Source organism: Camelus bactrianus, chromosome 9 (genome assembly GCF_048773025.1).
Source record: "Camelus bactrianus isolate YW-2024 breed Bactrian camel chromosome 9, ASM4877302v1, whole genome shotgun sequence".
Classification (NCBI taxonomy): Eukaryota; Metazoa; Chordata; class Mammalia; order Artiodactyla; family Camelidae; genus Camelus; species Camelus bactrianus.
The window spans coordinates 76,761,527-76,786,114 of record NC_133547.1 but is presented as its reverse complement, the minus strand read 5'-3'; the positions used below and the strand labels follow the sequence as shown (position 1 = coordinate 76,786,114).

The following is a 24,588-nucleotide window of genomic DNA, read 5'->3' as shown; positions in this document are numbered from 1 at the left end:
ATGAGTGCGATTAAGTAATGGAATATTATGCAGCCACTAAAATGTTACTGAAGAGTACATTTGCAGTCAAATGCTCTTCTCCTGAGCTATACCCCCAGGACTGAAGAGTACATTTGACACTGAAAAAGGTCCTCAGTGTGTTAAGTGAAAAAAATTTTCCAAAACTTGAACTCCTCATAAAATCTTATTTTGAAAAATAGACGTGCAAGTGCTCATGTGCACATGCACATGCACACACACACAGAACCTGGAATAGTGTTGAAGTGAAGGTGGTGCAGCTTTCTTGGGGGCATGAGATTATGGGGACTATTTCCTTCTGATTTATTCGTGTCATAAAGTTTTCTGGGATGAGCGTATATTCTGTAATAAACGAAAAAAGGAACAAATACCAGGACAAATAGAATATGTATAAATTATGTCTCCTTAGAAATAATGTGTATCAAGAAAATCATTCCCAAATGAAATGATAAGAGTATTAACTCTTTGAGTTTTTAATTATGTAGTTTCTACTCTTTCTGTAAATACTAAATCTTCTTAAGCAAAAACCCAAATCCAGGTCTCCCTGAAGACTCATTTAGAAGGATCCAAGCCTGTTCTTGTCATGTTTTTTTTTTCAAAAGAATATTTTGGCTCTTGCCAGCCTGGAAGGGAATTCTTCTATGTAAAAATCCCACGTGCTTAGATTATTTCTGTTGGATTATTTGGCAGACCGTCTGGACATTCGAGCAGCCCGGATTCTCCTGGACAATGACCATTATGCCATGGAAAAATTGAAGAAAAGAGTGCTGGAGTACTTGGCTGTCAGACAGCTGAAAAACAACCTGAAGGGCCCCATTCTGTGCTTTGTCGGCCCTCCTGGCGTTGGTAAAACAAGCGTGGGAAGATCAGTGGCCAAGACTCTGGGTCGAGAGTTCCACAGGATTGCACTTGGAGGAGTGTGTGATCAGTCCGACATTCGAGGACACAGGTAGAATACTTCTTTCAGTTTCATCTCTGATTTCCTTCCTTTTCGCATGACCAGAGTCCCCCCAAAAGCCAAGGCATAACATATATCTTAAAGGGCTATTTGCGGTGCCTTGCGTGGAGAGGACTAGCCTAGAGCCTCCACCATGATGTTATGCCCACACTAACCTTGGTATGAGTGTGACGACGGATGGGGTGTCTGGGCCGCAGCTTTCCTGGAGTCTCATTTGAATGTAATTACAAATTAGTTGTGATTAAGTATTATAATGTCTTTACATTCATTTTGGCCCAGTATCATTTCATAGATAATGACCCATAACTTTTAGAGTTTAAAAAATAGCTGGGGCAGGTAGAAGGAGGTAAGAAGTCTTTGGTAACAAATTTATTATATTTGCAGTTTAAACATTGTTTTAAGAAGGATGATTTGCAGTGCAAGTATGAGTAATAAGGTAAAAGGTTAGGATAATTAAGGCCTTCCCTTGCATTTTGACGCCCTTACTATAAAAATACGTTCAACTGTAAGAACTGTGTCTCTGACTAATCTGACATTATTAGAATCAGATTTGCATGTCACATTCATTGTTTTGTTCTCTGTGGTCTCTGTTGCTCAGATTGGAAGATGCTTTAGGAAAGTGTGAACCTCTATTTCACAGTTGCGAGTTGTAAGAAAACATACCTATAGTGTAGAAGTATTTAAAAATATAAAAATCATGAACTGCTTAAAAGAATATGATGTACACCTGAAACTGATATGATGTTATATGTCAATTCTGTCTCAAAAAAAACTTAAAAGGAGCTGTTTAGCTTTGAGTAGAAAGTAATTAAACTAAAGATAAAACTTCTGTCCTCAATACCGTACCCTCAATCTTTTTTTAAAATTTTTTTTAATGGAGGTGCTGGGGATTGAGCGCACGGCCTCATGCATGCTAAGCATGAACCCTTAATCTTAAAGTTGTAAAAGCAATCCAGATTATAAGTGGAGACATTGGCAGGCATGCCAGGGGCAGGCAGTGAACAACTGCCAGTGGCTAAGGGTAATTTAAATGCATATGTGCAGTTTGGTGAATATGGAATACATGTGGATTGTGGGGAAAAAAAAGAATGTGATGCTTTTATAAAAACATCTCATTTTCCACTTGACTTATTCACAGGATCTTTACGCAGGGATGGGAAACTATTTCAGAAACTTTTGAAGAAAAATGGTTCTTTTTATTCTCTTTTGTTTGCTTATTTACAATTCTTAGGCATTGAAGAAAATCATTCCCAGATTTTTTAATAAACAAGCAGTGAAGACTGCAGATTAGATCAAGGAATTGCTTTGGGTTATTCTTTCTGGCAGTTTCAAGTGATAGGATGTTTCTGTTGCCCAGACTGTCTTATTCTCACATGTGCCACTAGGGGCTGTCATTTGCTTTCGTAAAGAAATCGGCAGGCATCTTGGACCAACCTTGGAGAAGCTGGATCTAAGGCTGAAACCTTCTAATTTTAGCTTCAGAGCTTTAGGGAGGTGTTCCCCATGCAAGTGACTTGATTCCTGCCCTCAGAGTTGTTTTTGTTTGTCTCTTCCTTTCGTTATCTGTAGCAGTATTGTGTAAGAATTTGATGGAATTTAAAGAGTGGGTCTGTGGAGTTACTCTCAGGTGAAATTAATGTCCGTGGGCACATGGCATGTAGGTGTTTGTCCTTATTTCTTTCTACATTGGTATTAATTATTCATTAAGGCTTGGAAAGTGCTTAGTGCCTGGCACACAGTGAGCATTCAATAAAAGTTAGCTCTAATTATTATTTTAATTCTAAAGTCTCAGGCAGGCAAGTTGAGATTTATAAGCTTCAATATGACTTTTTATAAAATTCAATCTGATTTTTAAACTGTACCTAAAATATCCTGTTTTTGGCATTATTGTCTAATTTATGTGGCAGAATTGTGAAGTGTATTTTATGATCCTGTTGGTGGACAGTGTGTAATGTCGTAATTCCATCATTTCTTAAGAACATTGTGGGTTTTAAGCAGATCTTTGTTTTACATCTTTACTGATATTGAGAGATACAAAATCTATTCACTTTTTTCAAGTGACTGTACTTCCCCTGTGTGACTATCACAAAGAGAATTGAATCTGTAAAGAAAATAAGAACTTATTTCCTTCACGAGTGTTTTGTGAAAGAGCTTGTGTATTCATCTAAAATCTGTGTAAATATAAGCTTTTTAGAAATGTGTAGAGGTTGTGATTGTTGCCAAGTAACAGGTATGTGGTTTTGTCTATGAAGCCTGACTTTTGATGCAGCTTGCTGGTCAGTACGTGCTCCCTAGCCATCACTGTGTCAGGTGTTTCATTTGTGCTCTTGGGGACTTGTTACCAACCTGCCCCCTAAATTATCAGAGCCCGCAGAAAATTTTTATTTGAAAACCTGTTTGGAAGCAGGTGGAGAGTGGGGAGTGGCTGTTAAGAGGAGGAGGGGGTCGAGAGCAGAGTATGCGCTTATGTCAGAGTTACGGGTCGGAGGAGGAGAAAGAACAGTAGAGGATTCTAGCACAATCATGGGGTGGAGTTTGCGGGAACAAGTGGTTCCACATGACAGTGGAGGCATTTGGGAACACCCAGGTCTTGGCATTTAAGTACTGGTCACATGCTCACAATTAGAGTTCATGCAAAGTTTTGTTTTTCCTCAGCCTTGTGAGTAGGCACTACTGTTCTGCAGTCTGAAAATAGCCAAGGAAAAACAGAGCTGCTTTCTGTTATCTTCCTTGCTTATTCTCTTGATTTTGTCACACACTTTCTGTGTTTTCCCATGCACGGAACTCCAGTCTTTTGTGAGAAGTACCTGTTTACAGGAAGAAGAGTGCTAATAAGTTAAGACTTGATTTTTAAAACAACCTAAGCCATGTCTTTTAGAGTTAAAATGATAGTGAGGCAAGAGATGGGGAGAAAAAAAAACATTTCGTTTGCATATAAATCTTAAACTGGGAAAATAATAGTTATCTGACTAAACGTTGGCCTGTTGTTTTTGTTCATATTATTTTGAATTGATTAAAGGAAAAATAGTTGTGCTTATTTTCCATATTAACTAATGCATTTTTTTCAGTGTAAACATTTTTCATTTCTCATTCTCTCCATTGGGATTTTTCCGTCTACTTTTATAAGCCACAGAATCTCTGTTCCCATCTATCGGTTTTTATGACTTACATTTTTATATTTAAATATTATACTTAAATACCTTAAATCAGTTCATAGACATTAAATGTAAAGTGACTTCTTTTAGGATGAAGTTTTAGGAAATCATGTTTGTATAACAGTCTCTTTTTCATTAGCTGTTCCTTGGTGAGATACAGTATTGTGACATTTCTTAAGTTATTGTCGATATTTACTTTTCAGAAGTCACTTACCTCTGTTTGCCCAGATAATAAAATTGTATCATTTCAGGGAACCCTTGGCTCAGTTTTCAAACAAGATGAGAAGAAAAACGATCTTTTTCTTTCCATGGTGATAAATTTTCATATGTAACCTGAAATTGGTGATGTTTTAAATAAATTAGCTGTTTCATTATTAGTCTCTACAAGGGGGAAATAACTGAAGCAGCAAGCACTTAATATATCTCTAGCATAGTATACCAGAAAGGGTACGGTTTGCTCACTGTCCTCCTTATAACCTGTATTTGCATACAGCTCGTCTTCGCCCTTCTAAAACGTACAGGTTTATTTTAAGGCCCTAACCCAGGGCTTCTTCCATTAAGATGAGTGCAGTCAGTTATGACCCTTCTCTCCTGTAAACTGACCGCTTATTATCTATCATGTTCTTGTAACGATTGACACAGACCTTTGTTGTTTCGAGCACATGCCTGTAGAGATAAAGCATATGTAAAAAGGAGGAGCACTGTGGAGTACGGCTTTTCCCATGTCTCACACTCCTCTGCATCACTCTGGGCTGCCGAGCACGGTACCACGTGCTCTCTGAGCGCTGTATGAGTTCAAGGAAGAGTAAAACGTGATTACACATTGGAAGTCGTGCAGTCCTTTAGGTGAGCGCACCCGTGCAAATGAATGTATGGAAAGATTGAGGGATGACTGCTCCAAGAACAGTTGGATTGGTTTAACCTGCTATACTAAAGACTATTTTTAGTTCTTTAAAGACTCTTTCTTTTTTAAAAAGATCATTAGGATCTCTTTCAGGGTTATTTTTTCCATTTTGAGATATATGTGTGTTTGTGTATCTGTATATATACATACACATACATACATCCTTGGTAGAAAATTTCGAAAATAAAAGGGAAAAAAATCCCCGTTTTTCTGCCATACAAAGGTAATCACTTTCAACATGTTATTTCCTGCCAGACGTTTCATTGAGCAGCTTTTGCCCCTTTTTTTTTTTAAAGCAGCTGAATTATAATCCTGCCCTTTCTACTTAATATTATAATATAAACATTTTATATTACTAATTGCTTATGAATATAATTTTAATACTTTGTATTATAGCCCACAAGCACTCCTTAATTCAATTGAAGAGGCATGAAAAAAATTGATAGTAAAAATGCCTGGTTTTCTCCCTGGTCTGCACACCTCATTCCTGACATGTAGATGTCCTTGGCAGCGACAGGCTGACCAGCCTTTTGGATCACATTAGATTTGAATCTACCCAGAGGTGGTGCAGAGTAGTAAAATAGTTGGTTATCATGGAGCTGTAAATAGATGATATTGTAATTCCATGTAGTTGTTCTCTGAAGTATAACACAGACTACTTTTTGGAAAATGAAAAATGCTGATCTTGTAACTTAAAATTTTGAAGCGTATAGATGCTTTTGTTTTTGCATATCTTATACACTAGTTGAAGAGCCCTGAAAAGGCTGTGAACTGCCTGTAACAATTACAACTATGAGTTCATATATTTTTAAGTTAACTTGTATACTTCAGTTTTAAGAAAAACTCCTAGGTCGTTATGTATTCAGGCTGAGTAAGTACTCGAAGTGAAACATTCTTTGCAAACTTTCCCGTATTGTGCTGTATTTTTAGATGTTGTACCACAAGGATGACTGTAGAAAAGACAGTTATGTTTACCCTCAAAAAGGTTGGAGTTTGTAAACTCTAGTTTGTTGTGCTAGTTTCACTTACTTCTTACCTATGCAGTTTCTCAGTAGGAAATTTTGATATGCTAATTTGTTTTTAAAATGTTTGTGTTTGTTTGGTGATGTTGAAAGAGAACATTTTTACTTGTATATTGCTACATTTTTCACCATCTGATTCGTATTGCAAAGGTTTATTCAAAGTATATTCCGTATCTTCAGTCAGCAAATTGCATGCTACCCATACCTTCTGGTAAAGGACAAGCACATCATAGGTATTTTCCGTAGCTTATGGGCTCTGACGATACTTGTTTTCTTGGTTTGACATCTTGACTTGATTTGACGTTTGGGGATGTTACGTGTGATTGAGCAGCTCTGAGGATGTTGAGTGTGTTTCATGCTGTTATCACCGAGCAAAGGGCTCGTGTGTCCACCGCACAGAAAGCCGAGCTCTGACAGCGGGTTTATAGCAAAGGAGGGGTTTATTGCAGGGCGCTAAGCAAGGGAGTGGGAGACAAACCTCAGGCCCACTCCCACTTGGTCTTTGAGTTAGGGTTTTTTTTTAAAAGGCGAAGATGAAGAAGCTGGGGTTAATTATCATCTTGTGACATTTCTGTGACATTTCTTAGTCATAGTTTCAGGAATCAGCGTGTGTCTGGTTTATAATTTTCTGGCCAGGTGGTCCATGGCTCGAGGGTCTGTTAGCTCACCTTGCCCTGGAGAAACAACCTCAGTTTGTACATTAATAGTGATGTCTACGACAGCAATTTTAGTACATTAATGATGTTATCCACACAGTAGTTTCAGTCATCTGACTCTGGTTGATCGGCGTTGAGTTACTGCAGGATTGAGGTCAGAGGGGGCAAGAAAAGAATAACGTTTTGGATAAAGAAATTAATTATAAACCCAGTGAGGAAACTTGGTTTGAGGGTGAGGGCTCGGTTCCACTATGAAAGGACATTTGTAAGATTTGCTACGACAGGTTTCTTTTGTAGAGCACAGGGAACTATGTTCAATATCTTACAGTAATCTATAATGATAAAGAATATGAAAAGGAGTATATGTCTGACTGAAACATGCTGTGCACCAGAAATTGAGACAACATTGTAAACTTACTATACTTCAGTTAAAAAGTCATGAGATAGAGATTGAAATGAGACCCAAATTTAGGTGTACTGACTTCTGCTTTTGTATTTTTTTCAGGAAACCAGAAGTGGACTTTAAATAGCTATTGCTAATAATAATTAGAGTTAACATCGTTTGAAAGCTAACTGTGTGCCAGACACTCTGCTGGGTGCTTTACCTGTTATGTTCTCTTGTGTTCTCATGTAAATCCACCAGGATGGCACTGTGGTTATCCCCATCTTAGCAGATAGAAAGATACTTTGGATGCTGGCATAGCTGATCCGGTGTCCTTAAACAGGAGAAACAAGCTTCTGTTTGGGGAACAATCTCACGACTCAGCTCCTGCATCTAATCTGGATTAAGACCCACTCTGTCATCAGAGTGCTCACTGGGTCTTTTGAGGAGGCCGTATACTTGGTACCCAGGGATAAAACCTAGGTCGTAAGTATGTGTCAGGAGAATTGGAGGGCCAGCAAATGCTGCAGACATTGCATTATTGAAACGATTACTTTGTGAGAGGTGGTTAGGAAAAGTTTCATAGAATTTCTGGAATTTATGTGGGTGGGGAGAGTCCTAAGAGCAGGAAGTTACCATATTAACAAAGGTTAAAAAAAAAAAACATAAGGAGTATTAATAGGATCTTGATTGTGTATGAAGCAAGAACATAACAACAAGTGAGTAAAGCTGTTGGGGGCTGGACTGTGAAGAGCCTTGAATTCCAGACAAAGGAGTTTGGACCTAATTCTCTAGGTTTAGGAAGCAGTGGAAAGTTTAGAAGGAATTGTTTATATACAGCAACTAGTATCTAGGTTTCCACTTCTTCTTTAGAAAGGGCAGCTGCCTAGAATACTATTTTCTCCCCATGACTTTAGGTCTAGAATTGTCAGTACTTATTTTTGTAATCTACCTGTCAAAAGCAGTGAGGAAAGGAAAAGAAATTAATGCAGCAAGAAATGACCGTTAGAGGCTTTGAGTTTTTTTTGTTTTTTTAAATTTGCCTTCCCTACTTATTCACAAAAGGCTGACAAATCTGTAAGTTCTCTAGAGGGATACTTTCAGGGAATTTATTAGTTTTGAGTCTTGGCCTTCCTATACCCCATTCTGAAACCCTGAATGTGCTAATAACCCCTTATTGTAACAGGACAGTATTTATTGTATCTAGTTCCAGGGCCTTGATCACTCCCCCAGATGAAGGGCATTCCCACGATATTTTTGAGGCTTCCTTGTCTTTTCAAAGGTCACTGTTTACTCTGCCCTACTTTACAGCAGTCATGTGGCAGAACTGAGCCTGGTCCGTGAGCCGGTTTTGTGCAGGTCATGAGATACAGCCCAGCCGCCGTCCCCCTTGCCGTTGGTCTGCTGCTCACAGGCACGCCCCCTTTATGCCTCTTCACAACAGCGTTTGATTTGTGCATGGCTTAGGCAGCAGGGTTGTAGTTAAAACTAGTAAATCGCTGCTTAAAATAAAGTTTTTGCTGGCTTTGTAAAAAAAAAAAAATAAGGCCCTTTTTTCCTTTTGACAAACATATTTGTTTTTATTTCATATCACACTGTGCGTCTCAGTTACGTAGATGATTCTTGTTCAGATATGTTGAAGCAGCCTCTACCGTGTGAATGCCCAGCAGTGTCTGGCTGGATTTGGTTATGCCAGTTAGTGTATGGATGAGCACAGTTTTATTCAAAAGGCCAGAAGTAATGGGATTTTGGCACAAACACTGTTGACCCCAGATCCTCTTACTCCAATTAATAACAAATTATTGCCTCTGAAATTAAAAATTTTGGAATTTTTCTTTCTTTCGGGGACTACTTGTTGAGTGTCCCTTTGAACCAATTCTCATTTCCTTCATGAAGATGGTGGTGTTTTAACCAGCGCTGGGTCAGCCGTTTCAGTCTGTAAAAAGGAGGTTGTGTTGGGGGATAAGAAGTACCAGGAAGGAGGGTACTTGGAAAAACTGAAAAATATGGGAATTAAATTCATTGGGCTCTTTGCATGTTTTAGAATCTTGAAGAATAAGAATAACTATGTGACTTTAAGAGTAATTTTTTTCAATTTCACTAAGTAGCAAGAATCAGATACAATGATTCCAGTACCCTGGGTTAAATAGACAGACAGACAGAATTAAATAGAAAATAAGACAAGAATTGATACTCTTGGATGTATCAGAGGGCTTTTTAAATTTGCATTACCTCTTGGCTGTATTGCTCTGATAACTAAATGACTTTTTTCCGAGCCACAGTTTTGATGTCTAAATGACACCGCTCCTGCCTCCCGACATCTTTGTTGTGAATTTGCTGCTTGTCTTCTGTAGGCGCACCTATGTTGGCAGCATGCCAGGCCGTATAATCAATGGCTTGAAGACCGTTGGGGTGAACAATCCAGTGTTCCTATTAGATGAGGTGGACAAACTAGGAAAAAGTCTTCAGGGTGATCCCGCTGCAGCTCTGCTTGAGGTAAGATTTAGAAAATTTCCTGTCTGTAATCACACTTGAAGAGTATGGATGAGAATAGTTAATCATATTAAAGTGACATGTACGTTGCCATGGGTTTAGTTGTGGGAAAAACACTTCGATACAGACTAAAACCTGAAGCAATTTGATATTTAAATTAAAATGTCATAGAGATTTCTTTTTCTTTCCTTTTTCTGATAGTTCCCCTCATTTCTTTTTTCTTTTTCTCTTTTTGTTTTTATCAAATAGTTTAACAAAATTCTATGCATACTTTTTGTTTAAAGACCAGTAATTCTATAGGATTATTACAAAAAAAATCAGCAAGCTAGTCTCTCTTCCTTGGGTTCCTTATTTCCTCTTCTGCACTTTGACCTCTGACTCTTAGTTCTTTCTCACGATAGCATGGCTGTATTGTTTTCTTGATTTTACAGTTTTGGGCATTATCTATTGATTGCTGTCTGTGGGAGATGAGAGTTTGGCTTGCTTGCTTCCTTCTGTCCCTACCATGTCATTTTTATACCCCCAAACTCCCAATACAAATTTTATCCTGATTTTGTTAAGTCATTATTGACCATTTACATTATAGTTATACAAGTGCTTTTCGCACCAGAGCCGTGTGGTGAACGATGGTCACTTTTCTTTTCCTGTCCTCCTTTTTGTTTTTATGTATGTGTTTTCAAAAATCTTTGTTGAGTTAATAATTATATTGTTTCTTTTGTTTATTTGCACCAATTGTCTAGTTCTCCTTTCAAGACTTTCAGACACCCTGTGCTCCATCAGTTTTGTCTTCTCCAGGCCTCGGATCCAAACTGGTCGTTTCCACATCCGGTACAGAGCTCCCCCTCCCCCTCCCCCTCCGCGACGTTGGGGTTCCTGTTGCCGGTGTTTCACGCCTTCCTCTTTCTTGGTTTATTCTCTCATTGTCATAGTGTTAATCCCACAGTAGCTTCCTGAGAAAGCCTGCATAGGTGGAAAATGTTTTTCAACTTGCATATCAAAAACTTTCTTTATGTCTCCCTCATTCTTGATCGGTAGTTTGGGTATAGAATTCCAGTTGGAAGTAATTTTCTTGCAAAATTTTAAAGACGTTTCTCCATTGTTTTCCAGTTCCCAGTGTTGCTCTTGATGAGACTACCATTGTGGTCTTGCCTTTTGTGACTTGTTTTGCTCTCTGAAAACTTTTCAGATCTTTTCTTTATCCCACTGTTCTGAAAATGTATATCAATGCCTTGGCATGGATCTCTTAGTGTCCATTTTTGCTGATGCTTTGAAGATTCTTTGAATTGGAAAATCCTGTCCTTTTATTTCTGTAAAATTCTCTTGAATCCTTTTGTTGACAACTTCATTTTTTTTGGAACTCCTGTTCATTTGATGTTAGATCTTTAATTTTCTTCTCTCTCCTATTACTTTATTTTTCGCTCTACTTTCTGTGAAGACTTCCTCAGTTTTATCTTTTAATCCTTCTATGAGTTTATCATTTCAAAGATCAACTTTTTAAAATTTCTCTGCATATTCTTTTTATAGTATTTTGCCCTTGTTACATAGTTGTAATGTCTTTTTATCCCTGAGAAATATACTAATAGGTTTTTAAAAATTTTTTTTCTCTTTGCCCAAAAGCTGCATTTATCTATTTTCTATATATTTTTTCTGATCGCTGTCTTTTATATTAGTTTTTCATTTTCATTAAATGTCTGATAATTTTTGTTTGTGTGTCATATTTAATAGTGAGGAACAAAAACTGATTGGAAGCTGTGAACATAGGAGAGGGGCGTATTGATTATGAGTTTCCCAGTAGGGTCATCTGAGTAGGCTGTAGGATTACAGGACCTCCTGTGTCAGTAACTTCAGATCTTTCTTTTGAGACTGATCAGATTTCTCAGAGAAGAATCTTCAAGTCTCTTGGCTTGACAGTGAAGGCCCAGCTGCCAGCATTCTGGGAACCCAGTAGGGAAAGTATCACTGCATTCTGTGTCCCGGATGTATGTGTTCACCTGAACTGTTGTGTGTGAACTGTTCAGTTCGTACATACCTGCTCAGCTGTGCCCAGTGTCACCTGTGCAGGGAACCACTGTTTTTTGTTCTTAAGAAAATAAACCTCCAGTACTTTGCTGGGATAGGGGAAAGGGTCTGGGAACTGACTGCTTCATAAATTTACTTTAACCTGTCCTCCTTATTTACCACCTCTGCCCCCACTTTTTATCCTGGTTTAAGTAAAATATTAATATTCAGATTGATTTGTAAAATTGGGGGAAAACTTGCTTTGTGAAACTTTTTTTTCTTGTTTATTTCCTTGCTCACAGTTCCCTCTGGCTTCCTGTTTCTTTTCTGTTTTCGTAAACTTAGAATGGCCTAGAACATGTGTCTTGTAAGCAGGGAGACCTTACTTTCTGGTTTTCCTGGGACAGTCTCAGTTTATGCCTGATTATTAACTGCACTCTCTTTTAATCTTAGAAGTAGGTCCTATTTGGACAATAAAAAGGACACTCTACTTAAAAGCCCCAGAGCTTGGAGATAAGAGTTTGATTTGGTTTAGTTTTGCTTGTTTTTATTGGAAGGTAGTTGTCTGGTGGCTTGGTAATTGGTTTACTGATCAGTACTATGAACAATAAAATAGTGACCATTGTTTAAGATTTTAGTGGTTTCTTAGATGTTGACGTTAGATTTTCAGTTTAATTTACATTGGGGCATTTTTCAGATAATCTGACAGATTTTCCCATTAGACACTTATAGTTACTGTTGAAAAGAATTTAAGAGTAATTCCCTGATACTTAGGTTTCCCAAAAGACAGTGGGAATTGTGAAATAAGTCCACCAAATACAGCTTCACAGGTGGTAGGAGACGGTGATTAAATCCCCGTCTTTTTTGCAAAGTATATTTTGAGTGTTCACCTGGTGCTTTGTAGTGATGGAGTAACATTTGTTGAATTGATCTTTGATTACAAGCAGCTGGCATAATGATATTTTCTTGTCTGATGGAGAACTTGGTGTTCACTTTTTTGACAACTGATTTCTTAAACTAAAAGTATGAAAGCCTCAAATAATGCCTCAGAGTAAATGCCACCTGGGGGCCCACGCTCATCACGGAGGCTTAGTGGTGAGTAGCATCAGTTCCTTGTAGGCTGTGGTGCTGGAGAGTGAAGCAGGATACGGAAACCGAAGAACCGAGCGGCCTGGTCCCTGACCTCCTTCTCCTCCCCACCTGCCCCAAGCCTGGGTGAAAACCTCTCATACTTCACAGGTTGTTGAAACAAATGAGAATATATGTAAAAGCAGTCTGTAAACTGTAAAACACTCTACACATGTTATTTTACTTTAATATCCACTGACATTTCCTGTATGTCCATTTTGAAAGCCACTTGCTATTTCTGTCACCAGTAGACCCACCTGAATGAAAAAAAGAACAAATTCAACTATTCAACACCTTGTGTTTAAAGTAGAATATATTACTAAGATTCAGGAATATCCAAGAGGGTAGTTTTTAAATCTTTCTACATCGACTGCCTACGTTTAAAAAAAAATTGGCATGTAGATATCATTTATGAAGTATACTTGTACAAGATTATTTTATTTTACAACTAATGTATATCAAGAGAATATATACTAAATATGAAGAACATAATAGTAGATATAGAGTGATTATTCTGGATAAATTAGAGAATAAGCTTGTTCTGCCTGTAGATTCTTCTTGCTTTTATATTTGTTCATGAAGGATATGCTGATTTCCTTGAGCTTCCATGGAGTTGTTGCTTGTATAAAATAGAATGTATTTCTAGTTATTGTTACAAACATTTGGATAGCCTCTTTTGAAAATTTATTGGAAAAATATAAAAATAGATCCAACTACTTGATAAATGTTGGTAGACAGTAGAATTCAGGCAACTCTGTTGTTGGATACAAGGAAAGTCCTTTTATGTAATTATTAGACTCAAAATTACAGAATTTTTTTCTTATCAGGTAGATTTTATCTTATTTATAATAGATGCAAGATTCAGACTTTTTTGTTAACTATGAGTGCATTTCTGAAATATACTTTCGTCTGATGGGCAAATAAAATACATGGATACTTTACCAATTTTCTATATAGGCAGTATTCATGGTTCTAAGTAATATATAGTATCCCCAAAGCAGAGAAGCCACTAGTCTAGATACAGTAAACTTCTTTCTTTAAAACTGAAGTTCTTACTTACTTAATTAGAATTGTAATTACAATTGGTAGTTAGATCAAGTAGTGTATTTACTATGTAGACACAATGAACGTATTCTCTTCTAAGCTTTACCACCATTGTCAAAGAATGTCAAAGAGAGGGGACTCAGGAAAATCCAGCCCTGTCCTTTTATAATAAAAAACTTGAGGTTCAGGATATCTTAATTTTTTATCTTATCACATGCTCTGTTTACAATATAAATTCTGGAACTCTAGCAGAGCGAAAAATGCCGTAAATACCGATGTTATGAGAGAAGTGTAGGTGAAGACCCATGCCCACTTTCTGGCTTCTTTTTCTCTCCTCCATCTCTAATTAGGGGAAGGACTGCAGCTGACTGCAGATGATCAGACTAAGCTAACTTAGGGAAATTTATGGCTTGCTAATCATTACTTTCCAGAGCTAGCAACCCTTTTTTTGGTTTGTTTTTTCCATTTCAAGCTCGTACAAGGGAAGAACCTTCTAACTAAGCTTGTTCAAGGATTTAATATTATGGAGTCATCACATAGACAAAATGTTTACATATTCTTTTCTATTATGGTTTATTACAGGATATTGCATATAGTTCCCTGTGCTATATAGTAAGACTTTCTTGTTTATTTTATATATGGTAATTTGTATCTGCTAATATAAAACTCCTAATTTATCCCTCCCCCAATCCCTTTCCCCTTTGGTAACCATAAGTTTGTTTTCTATGTCTGTGAGTCTGTTTAACTTGAAAAAGAATATGAATGTACATATATATGCACATATGCATAACTGAATCACTCTGCTGTACACCAGAAACTAACACAACATTGTAAATCAACTATACTTCAATATAGCAAACCTTGTTGCCAGTGCCAAGGCATAGTTGCAGATTCCAGAAAAATGTCTTAATGTCTTTGTTAGCTTTTTGATTTTCTTTTTATACCCTACTTCCATTTTCTGTCTCTCCCTTATTACCCACCCTCTCTACCCCTCACATATACGTGCTCAGGCTGCCACCAGACTATCCACTGCCGTCCAGCCCTTAGCTGTGTTCTTAATGAAAATAACTATTCCTCATTTCTACCCTGTTTAACACTCCTGTTAATTAGAGTTTGTGGTGATTGGATTGCATGACTAAATTTACATGAAAACTTATCTTGGAATTTGTTGGGACAATTACTGGTATGAATTTGAGGCTGGATAATTTCCAAGGCTTTCTTCTCCTCTGCTGCCATCCTCTGGGATGCTGTATCAGGGAATCATTGGACAAGCATGTAGACCACATCTTGGCCCTTGTCATCTTTCTGTCTCTATAAGGGCTTACCACTGGATTCACTCGTAGAATAAGAAGAGAAAAGAAAAAAGAATACTTGAGAGATGTAGAGACAGTAAATTGTAAAAAATAAGTTGAGAAATAGTAGTTTGATTAATAAATTGAGAAATAATGATGAGCTGGGTTTAGTCTCTGCCTCCCAGGTTGTCAGGAACAAGCACTTTTCAAAATACCCTGTCTAAACATGTAGGGAAATATTTTACCAGTATTTAACATGTTATGTCTATATTCTTATTTTTCATACAAAGAATAGAAAATATTTACAAAATTATATAGAGACCTCCTTTATATTAATGATTCTCTTTTGCCAAAAATAAATAAAAAATTTGGATATTCTGTAGAAAATGTATGCTCTACTTTGGGCAGTTTAATTCACAAATGGAGATGGGGATTCATTGATTAAACCAAAGCAGCTCACCTTTTAAAAAGTTACTACTTAAATAATATTTTATTGATTTTTTTTACCACTTTAGTGTGGTATAATTGACATATAGTAAAGTGAGTATATTTAAAATGTACAATTTGCTGAATTTTGACATGTGTATAAATTATGAAGCTATATGCATAATCATGATAGTGAACATTGAGTTTCCAGTTCTGAAATGAGAAATTCATTGGAGGGAATCAGCAGTAGATTTGAACTGGCAGGAGAAAGAATCAGTGAATTTGAAGATAAATTGATAGAAATTATTTAGTCTGAAGAACAGATAAAAAAGAATGAATAAAGTCAACAGACTGTTAGGGAAATATGGAATACCATTAAGCACACCAGTATATGCATAAGAGGACAGGAAAGGGAGACGGGAGCAGAAAAAATTTTCAAAGAAATAATAGATGAAAACTTTCCAGATTTAATGAAAAACATAAATCTACACATCCAAGAAGCGTAGTGAATCCATGTAAGATAAACACAAAGTTTAAATCCATGGGCAAATAAAATACATCTTATTGACATCTTGTGTTTTGGTTGTTTTCTGTCCCCTTTGTAAGAAGGATCCTACTTTTTTCCTTTGAATTACATTATTAACTATATGGACAGTTTATTAGTTCAGAAGGCATATATTCTGTTGTATATTCTGGTTTTTTTTATACTACTTTTGGTACCTTTAAGTTAAAAAAAAAAAGCACATCTTTATTTCTCTTAGGTATCAACATCATAATGAAATAGGATTTCTTGTCCCTCCCTTGTATAAAATGAAATAATATACAGTAATCGATCCCTTCCTCATCTCACCACCTGGTTACTTTAATTGATTGTACTCTTTTTTTAACATTATGAATCTTTATCAAAAACTATTTTCAACCTTTATATTCTTTCTTATTTTAAATTAATAGCTTTTTTAAAAGCAGTTTTAGAATAAAATTGAGTGAAAAGTTCCAAGGACCCCATATAACTAACTTCTCACCCTCTGTTACCCAGTTTCCCCTTTTATTAATATCTTGCATTAGTGTGGTACATTTTTTAAATTGATGAGCCAGTATTAACACATTATTTTAGCTAAAGTCCATAGTTTACATCGGGGTTCAATTTGTACTGTATATTCTGTGAGTTTTGGTGAATATATAGTGACCTGTATTCCACCATTACATCGTAAAGAATAGTTTCATTGCCCTAAAAATCCCACATACTCCACCTAGTCTCCTTTCTCCTCTCCCTACATCCCTGTCAATCACTGTCTCCATATTTACTGTTTACTGTCTCTATAGTTTGTCTTTTCCAGAAATGTCATGTTGTTGGGCTTATGTAGTCTTTTCAGATTGACTTCTTTCACTCAGTAATAATGTATTTAAGATTCTTCCATGTCATTTTGTGGCTCATTTCTTTTTATCGCAGAATAATACTCCATTGTATGGACAAACCACAGCTTGTTTATCCATTTATCTATTGAAGGACATGTTAGTTACTTCTAGTTTTTGACAATTAGGAACAAAGCTACCATAAATGTTTACGTGCAGGTTTTTGTGTGGTCATAAGTTTTCGGCCCAGAGTAAATACCAGGGAGTGCAATTGCTGGATCATAAGGTAAGAGCATGTTAAATTTTATAAGAAACTGTCACACTGTCTTCCAAAGTTGCCATACCATTTTGCATTCCACCAGCAGTGAACGAGAGTTCTTGTTGCTCCACATCCTCCCCAGTATTTGGTTGTCAGTGTTTTGGATTTTGGCCATTGTAATAAGTGTGCAGTAGTATCTTGTTTTTATATTCTTTTTTGTAAACACATTTTCCACCTTTATTTTTTAATTAACAGATTTATTGAAATACAATTCACATACCATAAAATTCACCCCTTTAAATGTGCAATTCTGCAGTTTTTCAGTATTTTGATAAATTATCCAGTTTTGGAACACTGTCATTGCCTATGTCTCTGTTAGCAGCCGCTCTCCATTGCCCCCTCCCACAAGCCCCTGGCAATGACTAATCTTTCTGTCTCCATGGATTTGCCTATTCTGGATACTTTGTATAAATGAAATCATATAGTATGTGACCTCTTATGACTGTCTTGTTTCACTTAGCATAATGTCTTTCAGGGTTCATCCATGTTATATGTATCAGAACTTTGTTCCTTTTTATGGCTAAGTAATATTCTGTTGTATGAGCATACTACATTTTGTTTATCATTGGCTGATGGACATTTGGGTTGTTCCTACCTTTTGCTTATTCTGAATATACTTCTATGACCATTCATGTACAGGCTTTTGTGTAGACATAGGTTTTCAGTTCTTTTGGGTGTATACCTAGGAGTGGAGTTGCTGGATCATAAGGAAATTCTGTATTTAACATTTTGAGAAACTTCCAAACTATTTTCCCTAGTGGCTACACCATTTTACCATCTCACTAATGATGTAGGAGGGTTCCAGTTTCTTTGCATCCTCCTCAACACCTATTATTGTCTGTCTTTTTTATGTTAGCCACCCGTTTGCTTAGTATGTGTAAAATGATAGCTCATTGTGATTTTGATTTTCAGTCCCCTAATTGCTAATAACATTGAGCATCTTTTCATGTATTTGTTGGCCAATTGCAGATCTCCTTTATAGAAACAGCTATTTAAATCATTTGCCCATTTTTAACTGGGTATTTTTCTTTTTCATAGTGAGTTTCTTACATATGCTGGTTACAAGTTCCTTCTCAGATTCATGATTTGCAGATATTTTCACCAGTTTTGTGGGCCTTTTTTCACTTTTTTTGATGGTGTTCTTTGAAGCAGAGAAGTTTTTAATTATGATAAAGTCTAATTTATCTATATTTTTCTTGTGTCATTTGTGGTTTTGATGCCATATCTAAGAAGCCATTGTCTAATCCAAGGTCATGAAGATTTACTCCTACATTTTCTTCTAAGAGTTTTACATTTTTAGTTTTTATATTTAGGTCTATAATCCATTTTTAGTTAATGTCTGTATGTGGTGTGAGATGTAGGGACCCTCTTCATTCTTTTGCATGTGAATATCCAGTTGTGCCAAGCACCATTTGTTGAAGACTTCTTTTTTCCTGGGATGTTTCCATGGAAAATCAGTTAACTATAAGTGTAAGGGTTTATTTCTGGACTTCCAACCATTCCATTGATCTGTATTTCTTTGCTTACTCCAGTATCACATGGTCTTGATTACTGTGGTTTTGTAGAAATTATTGAAGTTGGAAAGTGTGAATCCTCCAGATTTGTTCTTCTTTGTAAAGATGGTTCAGCCATTCTTGGTCTTTTGTATTTCCATATGAGTTTTAGGATCAGCTTGTCACTTTGTACAGAAAAGCCAGCTAGGATTTTGATAGGTTTTACACTGAATCTGTAGATCACTTTGGTGAGTACTGCCATATTAATAATGTTAATTCTTCCATTCTATGAACTTGGGGGTCCTGTTTATTTAGGTCTTCTGTAATTTCTTTCAACTATGTTTTGTGGTTTTTGAGTATGTAAGTCTTGTAATTCTTTTGCTAAACTTGTTCTTAAATGTTTTATTCCTTTTGATACTATTGGAAATTGAATTGTTTTCTGCATTTCTTCTTTGAATTGTTCATTCCTTATATAAAAAAATTACAGAAGGCAGGGGTTATAGCTCAGTGGTAGAGTGCATGCTTAGCATGCACAAGGTCCTGGGTTCAATCCCAGTACCTCTATTAACTAAAAATAAAAAAATAAACTAAATAAAAGCTAAAAAAAAAAGAAATACAAATTGGTTTCTGTGTATCAGTCTTGTATTCTGCAACCTTTCAGAACTTGTTTATTCTAGTAGTTTTTTTCAGTGGGTTCTTTAGGATTTTACAAGATCATGTTGTCTGCAAATACAGATACTTTTACTTCTTTCCAATCTGGATGCCTTATTGCCCCACCCCCCACCCCCTGGCCAATTGCCTTGGCTGGAACCTCTAGTACAATGTTGGATAGAAATGGCAGGATCTATTCAGATCAAATTTATTGGCATACAGTTGTTTATAGTATAGTCTTACTCCTTTTTTATTTCTGTAAGTTTGATAGTAACGTGACCTGTGTCTTTCTTGATTTTAGTAATTTGAGTGTTCTCCCTGTTCTCCTTAATATTGCTTAATGTTTGTCAGTTTTGTTGAACTACTCAAAAAACCAACTTTTGGTTTATTGATTTTCCCAGTTGTTTTACTCTTCACTGTTTCATTTATTTACTCTAATTATTCTCTAATTCTTCCTTCTACTTGTTTGTGTTCTGTTTGCACTTCTTTTCCTACTTTCTTAAGGTGGAAGGTTAGGTTATTGATTTGAAATTTAATATAAGCATTTCAGCTATCAGTATATTTATAAGCACTACTTTAGCTGCATCTCATAAATTCTAGTAACATATTTTAGGTTTTTTTTATTCATCTCAAAATATTTTCCAATTTCCCTTACGATTTCTTTTTGATTCTTCAGTTATTTAGGGGTTAATTTCATGTTTTATGAACTTCCAGATTTTCTTTTTATTCATTTCTAATTTGATCACATTGTGATTGGAGATTATAGTTTCTATGATTTCAGGCCTTTGAACTATAGACGTTTGTTTAAGGCTTGCTTATGGTCTTTGCTGGAGATTGTTATATGTGCCCTTGACAGTAATGTGTATACTGCTGCTGTTGGGTGGGTTGTTCTCTAGGTTTTGTTATGTCTAATTGGTTTATAGTATTGTTCACGTCTGTACTGGTCTGTTGAAGACCTATCTTCAAGTTCATTGATTCTTTCTTCTGCCAGCTAAAATTACTCTTTAGCCCATCTAGTGAATTTTTCATTTAAATTACTATATTTTTCAACTTTTAGTTTCTATTTGCATCTTTTTTATGATTCCTGTCTCTTTATTGGTATTCTGTATTTGTTAGAACATCATTCTTACAGTTTCCTGCAGTTCTTTGATTTCCTTTAGTTTTGTTTTTTAATTGTGGTAGAATACACATAACATAAAATTGGCCGTCTTAACTATTTTAAAGTATACAGTTCAGTAGTGACAGATATAGTCACATTTTTGTGTAACGAACCTCTAGAACTTTTCCATCTTGCAAAACTGAAACTCTGTGCTAATTAAATGCAACTCTGTGTTTCTTCCTTCTTCAGCCCCTGCCACCTATTATTCTCCTTTCTGTTTCTGTAAGTTTAACTAATCTATATGCCTTATATAAGTGGAATCATACAATATTTGTCTTTTTACAACTGATTGATTTCATTTTGCACAGTATCTTGAAGGTTCACCTATATTGTAGCATTTCTGTTTTAAGTATATTTTTAATAGCTGATTTTAAATCTTTGTCTAAGAAGTCTAACATCTGGGCTTCCTCAGGGACTGTTTCTAGTCACTACTTTTTTTTTTTCTTTTACTGATTTTAGGCCATACTTTGTGTTTCTTCATGTGCCTCATAATTTATTTGTTGAAACTGAACATATAAAATATTTTAAAATATATTTTAAAATATAAATATTAAAAATACGATTTTTAAACTAATCAGATTTCCCCCTCCCTAAGGGTTTGTTGTTTTGTTGTTGTTGCTATTTGGTTTTTTTTAGTGATTTTCCTGGTCTTATTCTGTAAAATCTGTATTCTTTGTCATGTGTGGCCACTGAAGCTGCTCAGTTTGTCTAGTGGCCAGCTAATGGTAGGACAAAGATTTCCTTAAGTGCCTAAATCAGTGGTCTTCCACGCTTTTCCGAGGGGCTCTGTGTTTAACACTAGGGCAGGTAGTTTATAACTGCCTCAGCCTTCACTTCCTGCTTTTACACAGCCTCAGTGTCTGCCAGAGGTGGGCTTTGAGGGCTGTCTCAGATCGTTCCTGGTCATACTTACAGTCCTGTACATATACATGACTGCCTAGATTCCCAGAACACCTCAGAGCTTTTGAAAAGCCTCCATGAGTATCTCATCCCAGAGTTTTTCATTAAGTTTTTTGATCAGACTGTTGTTTGTCCCAACTGATGTCGCTGCCTCAGGCAGCTGCAGTGTCAAACACTTGCTATTGGTTTTTGACAAATGCACCGAGGATAGTGCTGTTCACACAGAGTGTTCTCTGAGTCAGATCAAATAAAGATGCATCCTGAGAATGAGGCCTTTCCAAGGAACTGCCAGACCCCTCAGACAGTGACATTCTCGGGGGCTGGGGCTTGTGGAGAGCTCTAATCCTGTTCTGCCCCATAGGGGCTGCTGGACTGCTGGTTTTCACAGCTATTGTAGTTGTGAGGCTGCCATGAACTTGGGAGAAGGGAAGGGTGTAAAGCAAGTGAAAACACCCCAAAGCTTGTTATACTTATGGAGATTCAGCTGTTTTTCTTGAAAAAACACTTGTTAATTTCTAGAATTCTGAAAAAATTGATTTTGACATTTTCCAGTGTTCTCATTGCTTTTATGGAGAAGCAGATTTTCAGACTTCCTTACTCCCTCATTCTAGAAGTGTGTCCTCCTACATTTAGTTTGAATTCTGTGCTTAAATGATTTCATTGCTTCTGACCTTTTTATTATGATTTATCTGTTGTTCAGATGGAGTGTATCTTCAGGTTACTTTCTTTAAGGATTTGTTTGTAAGTTATGTTTTGAGGCCTTTGTATTTGCTAAGGTCTCTTTGTTGCCTGCACTGGTAGTCCCCATATGTTTTGTTAGCATATTCCATCAGCAAAAATTTTTGAAAATCCCTCTCTCTATAATATAAATACATATGTAATAAGGATGTATTAGTTTGCTAAGTCTGCCATAACAAAATGTTACAGATTAGGTGGCTTAAAAAAGCAAACAAATTTATTTCCTCACATTTCTGGAGGTTTGAAGGCCAAGATCAAGGTGTTGGCAGGTTTGATTCCTCCTGAGGCCTCTCTCCTTTGTTTGCAGATGGCCGTCTCTTCTCTGTGTTCCCGCATCCCTTTGTCTCTCTTTCTCTCTCTCCTTGTAAGGACACCAGTCATATTGGATTAGGAACCCCACCCTTACGGCTTCTTTTAACCTTAGTTACCTCCTTAAAGGCCGTATTTCCAAATATAGTCACATTGAGGAGACACAATTCAATCCATAAGGAAGAACAGATATGTAATATGTGTATAGCATACGTGTACCGTTGTACTGTTGTTAGGTACTCATAAATACAACACACGCAGAATAAATTTTAAAAATTACATTTTGGTGAAGGAAATGATGTATTCTAATCAGGTAATTGTTTTGTTTCATAATGTGGCTATTAAAGCTTATTCTAGAAATAAAAATGTCAATTCTTATTTTCTCATTGTTCCCGTTTTTGCCTCTATTATCTCTAATGGTATTTTGCAGGAATCTTTTTAAACACTCCACTCACCCATTTTTAGTCTATAAAACACTTAATCAGGCACACATGGACCGCAGTGGCTACAACCACAGGTAAAGCAGGTGAGTGAGGGCCCCGCCATCAGCTGTGGGATTTCCACTCCTCTCTTAGGATATTTCATGTGTGTGTGAAGTGTGTACCAAGTGAGGGTGTTACTTCATTTTGTATAATGAGTATTTCATAAACTAATTTCTTTCTGGTATTACAGATGCACGAAGATGAATATATTACTGTTTTCTGCTCGTACTTTGGTGGGTTACTCGGAACATTCCACTTTTGTGGCCAGCGGTCTAAGCACAAGATGCAGCTGCAGTCACAGTTGGGTAGTGGGCTCGCAGGTGCCCACTTTGTTACACTTCATATCTTATGTGTGTGGCATATATTCTGCGTGATAAAATATTTTTTAAAATATTTCAGGTCATCATAATTTTGCTTGAAAATTCTGTAGGTGTTGTCCTAATAACATTTGTCATTTATTATCACACAGGAGGAATTTAAGGCTTTTCAGTCTGCAGTGTTGTGTCTTCTAGAATATTTTCTTGGCTGTTTCTTTCACTATAGGCTATTTTACATTTGCTGAGATCCCTTCTTTAGTTACATCAATTATCTGTGAATTAGACGTGTTTATTTTTTCCTTATCTTTCCCCTACACGGCTTTACGCCTTTTTCTTCTGTGTTCTGGACATTTTCTCAACTTTATTGTTATCACTGATTGAATTCCTGTGGGAGTTATTTGTGTGTGGCTTCCAAAGTTGATTTTAATTATTTGATTTTACTTTATTTATTTATTTTTACTTTTTGTTGTGGAGAATTTCGACTGCAGCGAAAGTTGAGAGAATAGCATAATGAACCGTTAAGCTTATCACCCAGTTTTAACAGTTACCATCTGATGGCTAGTCTTGTTTCATCTCTTCCTACCCATTCTCCCTCATCCCACTCCTATTTACCTTGAATCGAATTCCAGACATCATTTCTTTTCATGACTATGTTAGTATCTATCTCTAGAAGAAACAGACCTTTATAAAATAGCACCATATTCCCGTTCTTAAAGCTAACAGGTGCCTAGTCATGTGTAGTGAGTGGAGCATGCTCCTGGATTGCCTACAGACATCTGTAGTTCTTCTCTGGCCAGAAACTCTTACTGAAGAACAGTCCTCAGCATACACTCCCCCCCCCCCATAGTTTATCCCACCTCTGGCCTCATGTCCTGGAGAATAAAGTGTCATATCACAGCTATTTCCATTGCCAGGCATGCTGTGTAGGAATGATAGTTCAAGATTGATGTAGTAAGACCTTTTAATGAAGAGAAGAAAGAAAAAAACAGTTCTGGTCATTCTTGAAAGCAGCTCCTCTGTGTGGGTGAATTGGACCATGGAAGCCTTAGCTCTAAAGTTTGGGGGGAAAGCAGCAGTTTGATGGCTAAAAAGTTCTCACTGTAATTCTTGTCCGTCTGTGAACTCAGCAGTTTACCTTGGTTTCATCTGAGTAGTGGTTACTAGAATGCTTCTCATCTGGCACACTGCTGATCAGTTTTTCTGTGTAACATCTGCATATCTTTTTCTGTTTTGCTAAATCAAAGATGGAGGCAAGCAAATTGGGCATCACTGATTTTCTCTCCTCACAACCTAGCTGTCGTGTAATACATTCTAAAAGACCTCATTCATAGCTCAGGAACATTGCTTTATTAATTTTCCTACTTTTTAAAAACCTCAGTGTCTTAAAATTT

General features: G+C 36.5%; 1 protein-coding gene across 3 annotated transcripts in view; it reads left to right on the top strand.

Annotated features, from left to right (window-relative positions):
* Positions 1–24,588, top strand: part of LONP2 (lon peptidase 2, peroxisomal) — an 82,527-nt gene that overhangs the window by 21,557 nt on the left and 36,382 nt on the right. For all 3 annotated transcript variants that reach the window (XM_074370797.1, XM_074370798.1, XM_074370799.1), the window contains exons 7-8: positions 709–967; positions 9,450–9,591. In XM_074370797.1, coding sequence (XP_074226898.1) covers positions 709–967; positions 9,450–9,591 — 401 coding nt within the window. The remainder of the gene's footprint in view (positions 1–708; positions 968–9,449; positions 9,592–24,588) is intronic.